Raw genomic sequence first — 14,692 nt, forward strand, 5'->3', positions numbered from 1 at the left:
ATGAAATATAGATCTGATCATAAGAGAGGGAAGTAGACAAGAACATGAACAATGAAAAATCAATGGAGAACATTTCAAACTCATCATACATTTGTGAGGAAATTACTCTAGTTTACACTGAAGATGGTCAGGAGGAAACTGCTGACTTACTGTATAGTCAACTGTGTAGTCACGGTGTTCACCTTGGCACCTTAGTCCAGTTATCTCTAACTGTGGGAAGCCTAGCGCTGCAAGGTACGGTACCAACAGTGACCAGCCTGATTATAAATGAAGGTGATATGAAATTAGCAACCAGCATTCACCTTAGCCAGCACAGAGAGCACACTATTGCCTTTTTTTTTTTTTTTTTGCACAGTGCCACTGTTTGTCACACTTCTTCTGTATTGTTTGTGTGCTATTGTTCCCTTTTGTCTTCCCCCACACAACATTGCTACCTAAACAACCTTGCTACCACCATATCTAGGTGTACTCTATGAAGTTATAGTGGCCAAAATAGAGGTTACACAGGGGGACAGTTGAGCCACACTCTTTATTCATTGTGGAGCTTCAACAACAGAAGCAACATCTCTTTTTCTGTTTATACAAAAATGAGAATGCCCAAAATCTAATTTGATTGTTTGAAGGTGCAGACAAAATCTGAATTACTTCTGCTCATTTCTACATTCATATTCATGTGTTACATTAGAACTGACAATCATACAAACAAAATGCATTTTTTGCATAACATTGCATAACAATGCATAACATTAAAAAAGCTCAAAAGCCAATACAAATACTTACAGTACAGTGTGTTTTAGCTGCTCAATGATATTTGTGATGTTTCAGTGACATTCCCATAACTTCTCTGTTGACTAAAGCTTACCCAGCATCACTATGATGGAAGTCTCTTCTCAACTCCACTCCTGGTTATTGGTTATTACATGTTTATGTAACAATGGCAGTGGCTTTATAGTGGCAACACTATTCTTTTGTAGAAAAAAAAAAACATCCAGCAAAACGTAATGCACAGACATTACATTACTTACTTATGTTAGAGTAAGATAGAGCCATCATAGGCCCTATGAAATGTAAGGTTAACAGTCTCTTTTTGGTCCATGGCCTGTCTGTTTTTTTACTGTAAATTAAGCAACCAATCGATATCAAGACATCATTATATGATAACCTGTGGCAATGACTTAGTTAGGCCTAACCAATGACTTAGTCAGGCCCGGGCTCTAACCTCGAATGTTTTATGAATAGCCCCGGATCTCTGGATCCTGGAAAAAAAGAAGTAAAAACCAAAGGACACCATCGATTTAGCGCAAGCCCCCACTCTTCAACCAAAAACACCACTAACACCCGCCCCCCCACCCCCAATGAACAAGAGAGGGGTTCTTCAAGTGGGATAGTGCTTGAGTAGTTTCACACTGTAAATTCTTACAGGCCCGATCCCAATTCACCCCTACGGCTCCGTTTTGCGTTCTCTGTTTTACGTTCAGGGTAGGGGTGTTTATGTTTTCATCGAGGGTAGGGGGAAGGGGGAGGGCTATCCACGGCTCAATTTGGAGATTTTTTTCACATTCGATTCGGGCCCATAACCCTACCTCCCAGGATGCATTGCGAATCAGAAATCAGATTTTGCTCTAGGCAATGCGGAAGACAACCACAAATGTCATAACTTTTTCTGTATTTACTTGTTAATAAATATTAGAAAAATTATGATAACCATCTTATTATCTTAGTTTAATGTCATTTCAATGCATTATAGACCTTTTCTTTATAACAAGCATAAAAAAAAACGCTATTATGCCGATGTGCTGTGTCTAACGTTACAGGCTGATTTGTGCACGACAGTCGCGCATATTGACATATGTCCATGCCTGATGGCATATGACACCTACTAATGTCATTTAAATGCATTATAGACCTTTTCTTTACAACAAGCATAACAAAACAATCGCTATTATGCCGATGTGCTGTGCCTATGCTTAACATAGAAATACACCGTTCCACCGTTCCAAAGTCCAGCGCGCTTCAGCCAAGTTTAAGATCCGAGGGTTTTGGTGCTCAGCAGTAGAAGACAAGAACAGCAAAACTATTACCTGGGCACTTCCATTAGACTACCCAAAGCAAGACACCGGAGCTCTCATATCTGTGCGTTTCTCACAGGGTGACAGCCACCCTGTTCCTCTGCAACAAATGCAGAGATTGTATGAGGGCCCCGGCGTCCCAGTCCAATGGAAGCGCCAGACACAGCCTCCCCATAGAAATACACCATGTCATCGGAGCACGATGATTCACATTTCCGAGATGTACAATCCTGTTTATTTAGAAATAAATTCTTACATGTGGTTTGACAGCGGATGATAGTAGACATATTTAATGTAAAGTTATCTATCTAACATTAGGCTGATTTGTGCATGATAGTCGCACGTTTTGACCTATTTCATGTCGCTTTTCTCCCCTTTGATGGCATATGACGCTATAGCTATGGCCCTTATTAAACCAAAACACGCAATCTAATCCGAGCAGTTGTTATTATGTAATATAATTGATGGGTTATTTCATGTATCATGTAGCTGACTAACGCCGTGGACAGCGGGTGTTTCTCCAGTGTTTCTGTCACATCGGCTTTCGGAACGCCATAAAAATAAATACGCGCTCCGTGTCTAATGTTATCTATCTAACATTACATGTTTTAAGGCTGATCTGTGCATGACACTGGCTCATTTTGACATATTTCATGTCGCATTTCCCCCCTTTGATGGCATATGACGCCCGAAATTTAACTAAAGTTCAGCCGCGAAGTTGTTGCACTGTTGTCCTATATCAGTGCAGACTGGCAGGGTAAGATCACAGGTTGATAGCCTACAGAGTACCGTTCTTCTGTCATGGTCTGATAATGAAGCATTGTTCTTTTTTATTTGATGACTTGTTTGATCTACTGATGATGTATCAGGGTCTTGAAGGGTTGTCCCATTTCATAGGGAAAGATTTCAACCACTAGGCCTTGTGGCTCTGTTCAGAGGCCTTGGCTCCAAAGTGAGTGGCACTCCAAAACGAGCCGTAGGGGTAGGAAGGGAATCGGGATAGGGCCACAATATCATTCAGTACTTCTATGTCTTGCCATATTTGATTATTTGTCCCATTCTCCAGCATTGTGATCGCTTGGCATTCCTTAATCACAGGTGCTCTGTCTCTCAGAAAGGCAATGTGTCCATGAAAAGTTTGTCCACTAAGGGCGGTGACGGGACCAAGTCTTCAAGCTTCAGGTAAAAGATGCGCTGCAGGCCCTGTGTGCATAACGTCCGCAGATCAGGCAGCTTCCCCAGCAGCCTGGACAGATAGCTGGGCCGTGTGGAGTCGGCAGCACAACTGGAAACGTGATCTTTAAGGCAGGTGATGAGCTGGTTCTGGAACTCCTCCACGCGCTTGGGCTCCTGAAGACCGTGGCGGTCTGTGTCAATAATGAGAGAACATATATATGAGTATAATCTTGTCAATAGATAGACAATGGACACATTTAGAATTCCGCACCATGAAACATTACTAATGTGCATACAGCATTTTTATTTGTGAATGAAATGTTGAATCTAAGGCCCCGCGGTGGTGTAGCGGTCTAAGCACTAGCCACTAGTGCAAGCTGCCCACCGGGGACTGGGATCGAATCCCGGTCTCGCCAGACCCGGATATGGCCAGGGCACACAGGGAGCGGCATATTGAGCGGCCGCTCCCGAGGGCGGTATAGGACTATTTCCGGACAAGGATCCGTCGCGCAACACCGCCCCCTGGGTGCCGGAATAACGGTGTCGGGCTCGAGAAGCCAGTCAGCTAGTCTGCCTGGCGATCTCCTCTGGGGCTGCCGGCTACGGGGTCGGGCGGCGGATCCTACGCAATAGGCAGGGGATAATTGGATGCTAGGTTGGGTTCAATTGGATACCAAATTGGGTGAAAAAGGGATAAAAAAAATAAAAAAATATGTTGAATCTAATTAAAGACGATAAACCTAGGGCAAAATTGTTCATTGATACATGTTTGTATGATAGTCTACCACCTTCTCCAGACATCTCACGATCAGCATAAAGACTGACAGCAGACATTTACACTATGCAGGAATGCCATACTGGTGTGATGTCTACATCTATAGACCCGGGGGCATATGAGTCAATGTCTGTCAATGACTGTCTCAGAGGAGCTACAGTACGCTACATGATAAGGGCTGTGGGTTGAGTTCTCACCAGTGATCAAGACCAGCGTTGTGAGACAGGAAAAGGATGACACATCCAGGTTCATACGATGGAGGCTTTGAGAGAAGTCCATAATGGAGTCGATCCAGTCACCGAAGCCTCGCACACACTGCATCCGGTGGAGCACCGTGCCGTTGCAGAAGATGAGCTTGTTCGTCTCAGCGTTGGACCTCAGGTTAGATGGGATTAGTCATGTTTAGATTGAAACTATAAATCAATTATAGACAAAAGAAAGAAATTGTTCAGTTAGATAAACTAAGACTTTGATAGACCCGTATATATGTCATTTCAGTGGTGATATGAAATGATTCTCACCTGTATGCGAGTCGCAGAATGAAAAGTTCAATGAAAGCAGACTCCAAAAGCAGCTCCCGGTCGTCTAAGCAGAAGGCTAAGAACCCTGGGACGTTCTCTGCCCAACTCTTGATCACCTCCATGGAGGCTGTGAGCAGGTCGTAGAACTGTTTGATGTCACCAGCATCCTCTTTCTCTGACAGGCTGGCCACAGTCTCCTGGTACTGGAAGCCAAGGAGAGAGGAGTTGGTTCTGTTAGTTTAGATTAGATTTAGACTTAACTTTATTGTCATTGACAGAGTACAAGTACAAAATCAACGAAACATAGTTTACACATAGTTTAAGTAGTTCACCAGAGAATGCAAATAGTGGCATAGAGCAAAAGACATGATTACAGGTATGTAAATTCTAGCTTTTTTGGCATTTAGCAGACACCTTATTCCAAAGCGACTTACAATAAATATATTTGATTAAGTAAGTGAATCATCTATCCACTAGTCATAGAAGGAAAAGTACTCTAAGGCCAGAAGGATTTTAAAATTATTATTATTATTATTATTATTATTATTCATTTATATTTATTTTTTGCATGGTATGACAGTATCTCAATTGCATTCTCTTGTTTGTTGTTTCCTCCTTGTGGATACAGCGGACCAAAAGCTGTCATGATAGACAGGCCCCAAAGGTGGATTTGTTGTTCTCACCTTGGAGTAATCCAGTTTGCCAACACCGGGGTTGGAGTCGATGTGCACTCTCACAAGGGAAGCAATGATACTGACTGGAGAACTGGCAGACGTCTGATCCTGGACTACTTTTGGTTTGGAGGGCAGACGACCTCTTCGACCTTTCAAGCTATCTGTTCTCACAACTTAGAGGGAGAAAGAGAGAGAGAGGGAGGTATCAAACATTTTAATAGGCCTGTAATGTTATTTCTTTAGTTAATAATTACAGCATTACTACATACTGTAAATTGTTACCAAGATGGAGAAAAGGTGATTGGGAGATGTGGTGGGAAATGTTCTGCTGAACTCACCTTCCTTCACCATGCCAACAACCAGACACTTCTGGAAACGGCAAAACTGACAACGGTTCCGCCGCCGCTTGTCCACTGGACAGTCCTTGTTAGCAAGGCACACGTATTTGGAGTTTTTCTGCACAGTACGCTGCAAAGCACACAGAGTCAAAGGCATATTATCAAATCAAGTCTCTAACCAAGACCACTGAGATGATTCATTCATTTTCTCAGACTAATTCATTAAGAATGTCCATGAAAATGAGGCTGCACACCTTAAAAAACCCTTTGCAACCCTCACAGGTGCGAACCCCGTAATGCTGACAGGAAGCATTGTCCCCACACACAGCGCAGCTGCCCTCATTTCCATTTGGGCTGTGCGCCTTGGGTGACAGGCTCCCATCCATAAAGGCAGTCCCATCTAGGCTGCCAGGGTCTAAGGCCAGGGGAGAGTAGGGCAGGGGCGAGGAGTGCTGCTGGACCAGAGCAAAGGGGTCTTGCTCACCCAGCTGGCATTGTTGGAGTCCAAGAGGAGACAGATCCTCTGCTGATGCTGGGACAAAGGGGAAGAAAGAGGACGGCTGAGGCGATGCATTCTTATCAGCCACCCAACACCCCGGGTTGGGAGAGTAGGGGCCGAAGGCGGAATCCCAAACAGACGTGGGCTGGGTCTGGAAGCTTGGGGTGGAGGGAGAAGAGATCGATGCAGAGCTGCCGAAATAGTCCGAGCCTCCAGAAGACAGTGCCTCATCGAGGTAGCTCAGCGAGAATGTTCCTGGGTAGCCATAGACTTGGAAGTCGTCCAGTTTAAAGGGTGACTTCTGTCCCGAGGCGTTTCCAGCAGTGTTAGGGGCTGTGGTGATCTGACACGAGTAGGCATCGAACTCACCCATGTAGGTGCCCACCAGGGAGTTGATGCTTGGCAGGGAGCCGGGGGTCGAGAACTGGTCTTGATGGCTACTAACATCCATGGCCAACCTAGAGGTCAAGTCTAGGCTCAGAAGCTCAGAGCTGAAGAGGTCGTTCTCATGCCCTCCGTGCTGGGGGTAAGATGTGCAGACAAAATCAATATAAAATCAGACTTGATCAACAATTTTGAAAAGTATTTGCTTCTTGAGGAATGGTGTTTGTAGAATGATATGTGTAGATATTGCATTGTCACATTATCAAGTCCAATATTTGAAAGGGTTTGCAATACATCTTCAGATTCCCATATAAATGGCCACCATCCACAGTAGATAGAAGTACATTTAGCCCACTACTAAATTCTGAGAAAGCCTAGAAAGCTGTCTGTCCCACATAAGACAGCCTTGCCTGCAGCTTAATATATTCCTGAACTTCCAACCCCCTGGAAACCCTTGAAGTTCAACTGTCTGGGATATATGGAGGGGTTGGATTTCAGAACATGGTAACTTGCCAAATGAACAGAGGGTTGCAGAGGCAATAGGTTGAACCAAGAGGGTGTGTACACCCTCACTGAATGAAACAGTCAGATTAAAGTTACATTTAAATGAACAAACATTGAATTATTGACACACCATGAGACACATTCAAGTATTTGTTGTGTCCCTGCAATATTGCTATAGGTAACGTTACTTCTTACAATGTTAATGTAATTGACCAATATATTACTTTAATCTAACAGAATATTGAACGCAGGGAGAAGATTATTGGATCTATTGGAAACCTCTCTGCTGGACAGACAACTGTGTCTTAACACCTATATTACATGATATTGGTATTAAATACATGTTTCCAAGATGCATGCTTATGACTTGATTCATAGTTATAGTATGAACATACAGTGTGTTATAATATTTGTTGGTAAAATGTTATTGTATTTTGACTACTCTTGTAAGCAATAAAATCCAGAAATCATCATGTTACCCACCTGTGTGCTCTCTTCATGGTTAAAAAGAACACTCTGTGAAGGTCTGTCATAGATCTTCACTCAGATTTTTGCTATTTTGCACACATTAGGCTAAATGCCTGTAGTTTTATATGCACCGTTTTAATGTCAATCATTGAGCAAATAAGAAAGATAGGTCAATAAAGACATCTGCCATTATATCGGCACTGAATATTACACAGACAGCAAGACGTGAAAGCAAATTGCTTGCCTACCTGTATTTCACTACACGACTTTAAGCAATGTCTGTATTCCAAGAGCGTGGTCATCATAGGCTATCTGTCCTCTGAAGTTTCTGTGCAGTCATTAAGCCGAAGACACGGGAACACATTTATACAATCAATTTTATTGTGCCATTACGTCAGAGGGGCGCTCCGTTCCATTCTCCATACAAGGCGATGCAGGGGCGGGGATCTTTCCAGTGTGTGGCCAATCGGGTGGCTTTCAGACAAAAGTCCCTGTCGGTGACGCACTCTGGGATTCCATTGCGCAAACATACCCAGAACCAAACACACACACACACGCGCACACACACACACACACACACACACACACACACACACACACACACACACACACACACACACACACACACACACACACACACAGAAGTTTGTTATTTAGGAAGTATCATGTCACATGTCACAAAAGAAAACAGACAATTTTCAATGCAGCAGCAAACGGTCACCGAAGTAGGGCTTCAAATGTAACCTTACTGTTGTAACAAGCCTCCAGATTGTCATATCATCATAGTTTTTGTCAAAGGGTAGAAACTGCGATGTGATGCATGCACAACGCAAATGTTCGAATTGCACATACAATATTCTGAAAGATTCAACAACAGATGCGCAATCAGCAAATGTGCTTGGTGCGTTGTGCATGCATCGCATTGAAGTTTCTAAACTTTAACAACTATTTCACACTGCAGTACCCATAAACATTCTGTGCTGTGCGTGTTCAACCAGTATAGAGGAAATGCTGTTATAAGATTAAATGCCATGAGATGAAACGATTAATGATACTCAAAGCTTGATTTTGGATGCTCATTATAACACCGCACTAGATCCACACCTCTATTGTAGATTAGCAGTATTAGCATTAGCATTTAAATCATGTGCAAAATGTGCACCTGTGGAATGATGGAAAATGCATTCTTCAAAGGGTTCTCCCTCATGAACAACCAAAGAACCCTTTTAGGTTCTAGAACGAAAAAAAATATGTGTGCAAATTGGTGCAAAGTTTGATTTTACTTTGTGGCTCCGTTGGTAAAAGATGGTGTTAACAGCGCTAAGGTTGTGGGTTTGATTCCCGCTGAGACCAAATATAATGAAAGATGCACTCTATGCAATGTAAATTGCTTTCGATAAAAGCCTCAGCCTCAGCAGATATAAATTACTTTCTCTCCACACCTGGAGTTTTGATTTCCTCATTACGGTTGAGATGCCAGCAAATGATGTTATATGTGTGGCCCCTGAATGGCATTTATAACACCATGATGACCCCTTTGGAGTAAAAGCTATATTGACTCCTCTCGCGTAAGTGTTATTAATTCCTCAATGAGCTGGTGTAAGGGGGGCCGTGGGCCTCAGGGGTATATTATGAGTTGCTTACTCATTGCGGCGTTACACCAACAAGACACACAATTCACTCGACAAGTGGAAGACCAGGTGTCTCACTAGCTAAGGTGGAATGTTGTATTGCTCATTATACTGGCACAGCCTGACTATTTGAGGACACCCAGCATGTATCAAAACCCTGCCAATTATATAAATTGTCTGTTAATGATTACTGTGGTACTCTGTATTCTGTGCATACCATTAGATGTGAAAATGTAATTAGCCTCTACAAGTTATCTTTCACTACTGGTTTTACTTTGCATTGTGTTTGCCACTGATAATGTGCCTCTCCTGCTTCAGAATCAAGGCCACATTCCCTCTGCCAGTCACAATCCCATTGAGGGCTTCCCTGTATTGCTACACTTGTGATGTCATGCCAGCACCAGGCGCTATTCCAGCTACTGTACTCTGATTCTACCTCCGTAGTTCATTGTGGGGAAAAAAGGGAAAAAAGCTAGATGCTTGTCTGGCACAGAACAGCGGGGCCAGTGTCTCCCGTGGCGATGACGTATACTTGGATATTTACTTGGGTATTTGGTGACATCACTGACTTCCCTCTTTGTGTATTAACTTTGGTTTGGGAGGACGATGAATGATGATGAAAGTGTTTGTGTTATAATGATGGTTGGTCAAAGTCGTTGACTAGTTCACTTGTCAGGAAGTAATTCATCCGGATAGGAATACAATGTGTGTTCTACAAATAACTGCTCAACTGCCTAGTGCTTAAGTTGTGTATTGCATTGTTTGTAATAGTACAGTGAACCCATGTAACATGGCATGTTTGACTCAGTTAGTAAGTTCAGTTAAAGGAAGATCAGTGCAACAGTGTGTGCTAGCACTAGTATTTATATTTAACCTACTGTACCAATGTAATGCATATGTAAATACTTCACAGGGCACGTTTTGACTCTCAAACACACTTTTGTTTGGTAACACACACCATGGTGCCCAGGGCCTAAGCACCACCAACCACCTGTTACTCTTAAGTGATTTATTAGTCAGCTGTTCATTTCTGCAGAGTAAGCTAGTTCTACACTACACTAGAAAAGTAATACAGCCACACCCATCTTGCATTGTATTAATCTATTTTATATGTATTCAGCAAGAGATTAGATGGCATTACGCAAGATGGAGCTTTGAGTGAGCTTGAGTCATTCTTGTTACAGAGGGATATCAGTGGAGCATGGTGGAGTTAGAAATCAGAGGACAGGTTTCATACCAATCCTCATTCCATTCAATGAGGCTGTCCTCCGACTTCTACCTCCATCAGCCACTCCTGAGGGATATAGAGCTGGAGAAGACAATAGAACTAAGTAGTACACAGTACACACTAGAACGATTGTCTTCAGAGCAGTCAGGGGAAACAGACATCTGAACACACCATCTGAGTTAGTACATCCCTCTGATGGCAAACATATTTGGACTAATTAGTTAGTCGATTAGTTTTGGGTGAAGAAAGAAGTACATCAAAGAGTGTAGTCAGTGCATAGCAGCTCTATGTGTGCTCTATTTTGTGGTATCGTAGAGCCACTTCAATGGTCAGATAGTACTGAGTGACAAATAAGAGAGCCGTCTTGTTTGATGCATGAATGTGTCCAACTCAATGGTCTGCAGTATCTCAAAGCTAGAGCTGTAAACATAGAAAGATTGCATTGAGGGAAAGGACAGAAATATCATGCTACGAAGTGGTGACTGAACAAGTAATCAGTCTTGTCTAAAAACATGACCGCTGGGTTGCTAGATGTTCCCGTAGAGAGACACATGAGCTGTTGTTAGAGTGCTTTGTAGAGCTCCAGCATTCCTCCCGGAGGCTTAAGTCACCGCTGTCCTTATCGTGTTCCACTCTCCAGGCTCGAATGAAAAAAAAAGTTAATACATTGGAGCTTGTTTAAATATAGACAACATAAATTATTACGACTCATGGTCGCAGAGTACCGTACTGTAGCAAAAAAATAATTTAAAAAAATGCAGATAAACACGTCTGCCAAAACACCACATTTATTTTGCAATATGCAATCGTCATCTAATAAAACATTCAATACAGAACTGTCATGTAAAATCCCAGATGTTGCCCTTGGGTGAAGCCTAGATAGTCACCAGGATTTCATCATCACTGGTCAGACACTTCTCAGTCTGGGAGAGGGAGTGGCATGGCCCTAAGAACAGGATTGGGAGTCAATTGTATTTCAATACAGTCAATTCAGAAAGGAACATGAATGCAATGCAATTGGGGCATTTACTTTCAATGACTTTCCGTGCCCGAAGGACTACAGCCGTGACTATCAATCAAACAACTGACCAGTGAGAAGCTGGGACTGTATCAGCTATATCCAGGTTCTCCCCTCTGCTGAGGTATGCAACACAGTCCATGTGCTGCATACTGTACATGCTCCACCTGGTGGTGCAATATGGGATTGACTGTGATTAGGTACAGTATAGGTCCTATACTATTAGGAGGTGAACATTAATTCACCTAAAAACACAATAATCCTAAATGAACCCTCAATGTTTTGTTCATGTATATATCAATATAGCACAGATATAAGCACATAATAATACGATAATACATATTGTATACATAATTAATATGTAGCTCCATATCAAGGTTCACAGATGTGTAAGTTATAAGATATCTATGAATGCAACAGAGTTAAGTTTGAGGTGTTAGAGTCTCATTAAATCAAGATTCCAGTATTAGCTGCAGAGCTGAAATCATACAGCAAAAGTGGCTGCTGCTAATAGTTGACAGTATGTTTCACAGTTTGCTGTTGTTCCACTAAGAGTGCTGCCCATAAACACCAGCGCGCTCCATGTGTTGGATTTCAGACATGGAGGTTGATATCCAACGGTGTGAATTGTGCGAATCTGTCAAAAGCGCCACCACCCCATGACTCATGTTACTAAACCAAATGGTGCTACTGCTGGGCAGAGATCTCCTCTGACATTTCACAGGTTTATTCTCATTCGAGCTGCAGAACTCTCACTGACCTTAATTAGGGAGCTATTATATTCCATGTGAAGCCAAGGCACTTGCCAACCCAGTGACCATTTATAACCTTATCAATAGCACTATTGACATCTGATGACAAAACTGTGTGTTAAACAAACACAAATGCTTCTAGTTATTCAGTTCTTTTAATCTAACACCTATTTGATTAATCAAAACAGACATCTGTATTTCAGATCTGATCTGACTGAAAAATGATTCAGACCTATGATCTAATCTTTGCCTCTTAGCCTTGAACAACCCCAAAGAGACTGTATACGAGGCTATCATGCCAGATTATGTCCGCCTGCCAAATACTGTCCGTCTGATGTAATCAACGTCTTTCAAACGCCGTTGCTATGCCGACACTTGCATCTTCTTGCACTTCAATAGCATTAAGGTTTATGCAGGCTCACTAGTCAGCTATAGCTTTTATGTTGCCATGGCCATTTTATATTAAAACACGCTAGCTTACTTACTTTTCAAATGTACATTTGTGATATAGAGCAGGGGTCTTCAACCTTTTCAGCCCAAGGACCCCTTGGACGAGAGACAACCAGAAAAGGGACCCCCACATGTAATACATTTTTTTAAACGTCACATTTAAAGGCCTATAATAACTTTGTAGCAATTCCACTCCTTCGGTTTCTATGAAAGTAAATCCAAACTTTAGGTACACTTCTGAATATTTTCGGGACTTTTCTCTTTTGCGTTTATCTGCCCCTGGGGCAGGCGCTGCTGGGGCCGAGGTGGAAGGAGTAGGCCTAGCCGTTGGATCTCGAGCTCGAGGTCTCGTTACTGTTACAAATGTATCCATCCTGCTTCACTAATTAATAGTAGTAACTAATAATGTGAAGTTATAATATAATTATTGGACTCGGACAACTTGCGCACGTTTAACTCAACCAGTTGAATCAACACTCAGCTTCAACAGTGCCTCGGGTCATTACCCATAATGCAAATAGTAAATAGTAAATTTTTATTGTAAATAGTTTTTTGTCAAAAGTAGCTTATTATTGCCTATTAATGCTTGTAGTTTACTCAATATAACTTTTGTTATATTTTTTAATTGTCACAAATTATTTTGGTGAAAATTGTTAATTATTCTGAAAAAATTTGGCGGACAAGTACCTCTGCGGACCCCCTAGGGGTCGCGGACCCCCGGTTGAAGACCACTGAGAGGCATTATGGAGCACCCACATTGATTACATCAGGCGGACACTATTTGGCCAGCCCCGACATCGCTTTGTGTTTATGAGCAGTTACGCCACTGGAGGGCAGTATGAGAGCACAATTGATGATGATGATGATGATGATGACACATTTTCTGAAATAGCTTCTGTCACTGTAGCATTTTTGAGGCATTCAAGAACTCATCTGAACCCATCACTCTCACCAGAACATTGGATAAATATCACATAAGTCAGATCTGTTTCAACAAAGTTATAGGATTTCAAATATGTCGAATTCTCCAAAAGAGTGAATAATCCCTATAGGTTTACCAAACCTAACACAGACTCAACTCAGTTAGCATACAGTAGAGTGAACAGTACATACAGCTCTACTGTCTACTACTGACAATACATTGATCAAGATTATGCAAATTTCAGCTGGATACTGTGTTCATTGTAGATATTTCTCCCCAGTACATCTGAAATATAATGTCCTCTGTCTTCAAGTTTGGCTTTTGTTGCATTTGGATACAAAACGTCTTTTCTGCCATTGTTCTGTTGGTTGTGACAGTGAGAATGCCTCTATTGAGTACTCCCACTCAGACATTCTTCCCCTTCCACTGCCCACACACCCTAGGTCACACAACTGGGCTCATGTGGACATGTGAGACTTCCAAAAGTGGTTTCTTACCGAGGTCCAGATCGGCTGACGTCATCGTTGTGGTAGTTGGCTATTGGCTATTGGCTGCAATACGCAGATGCATACAAGACATGCAAAGAAGTTCCTGAATTCAGTGGAATAATGATATCACGTTTTGGATTTCGAAGTTTTGTCATGCTGAGAACTACTTGAATTTATCAAAACGTACAGAATAGTCACAGAATAGTGCTTCTACAGAGTCATGTGTTCTTTATTAGTGAATGAAACCCACTAATCAATTTGACATGATTACATTGTGTTCTAGAATAGAAAAAATAATAAAGGTAATACAGTTAACGTTGAAGGGAACAGAGGATGTGTGTGGATAGTGAAAGAGAACCAAACCCCTATACAGAAACTCTCTATAATTTCTCTAATCAGTACTGTTGATTTCTGAGGTCTGCACACTGCGCAGGAAGGACAAATCCACCACAGAGTCAAGTCTGGGGGGCCAATCAGATCAGGAAACACAAACTTCTTCAGAACACATAATCATCATCATCATCATCATCATCATTTCAAGAAACACCTCAGCCTCTGGACACTAGTTCTGTGGTTTTCCTCAATAACCGGTGAGGTCGCTGTGGCGGACGGCTGGCCCGTCCCTGGGCAGAGGTGGGGAGTGTCCGCTGGCCTTTTTCCCAGGGTCCCACAGGAAAGGAGTCAGGAAGTGTTACGAGAGGCCCGAAACACGCGGCAGAGCCAGGGAAAGGGGAGGCTGTGGAACACCTCCAACAGCCCCTATACGCCATCAGGCCTTGCCGTGGCGGGTTCCGT

At 42.4% G+C, this 14,692-nt stretch overlaps 1 protein-coding gene across 1 annotated transcript; it reads right to left on the bottom strand.

Annotated features, from left to right (window-relative positions):
- Positions 1-3,179: 3,179 nt before the first annotated feature.
- On the bottom strand, positions 3,180-13,931 carry nr4a1 (nuclear receptor subfamily 4, group A, member 1; the record flags this gene model as incomplete). Its single annotated transcript, XM_080534427.1, has 8 exons — positions 3,180-3,436; positions 4,218-4,396; positions 4,542-4,744; positions 5,225-5,388; positions 5,554-5,683; positions 5,808-6,572; positions 11,155-11,213; positions 13,907-13,931. 8 exons carry the CDS (start codon positions 13,929-13,931, stop codon positions 3,180-3,182), a joined length of 1,782 nt encoding a protein of 593 aa, XP_080390553.1.
- Between the last annotated feature and the right edge of the window lie 761 nt (positions 13,932-14,692).

Source organism: Nansenia antarctica (assembly GCF_963989245.1).
Source record: "Nansenia antarctica genome assembly, chromosome: 6".
Lineage (NCBI taxonomy): Eukaryota > Metazoa > Chordata > Actinopteri > Argentiniformes > Microstomatidae > Nansenia > Nansenia antarctica.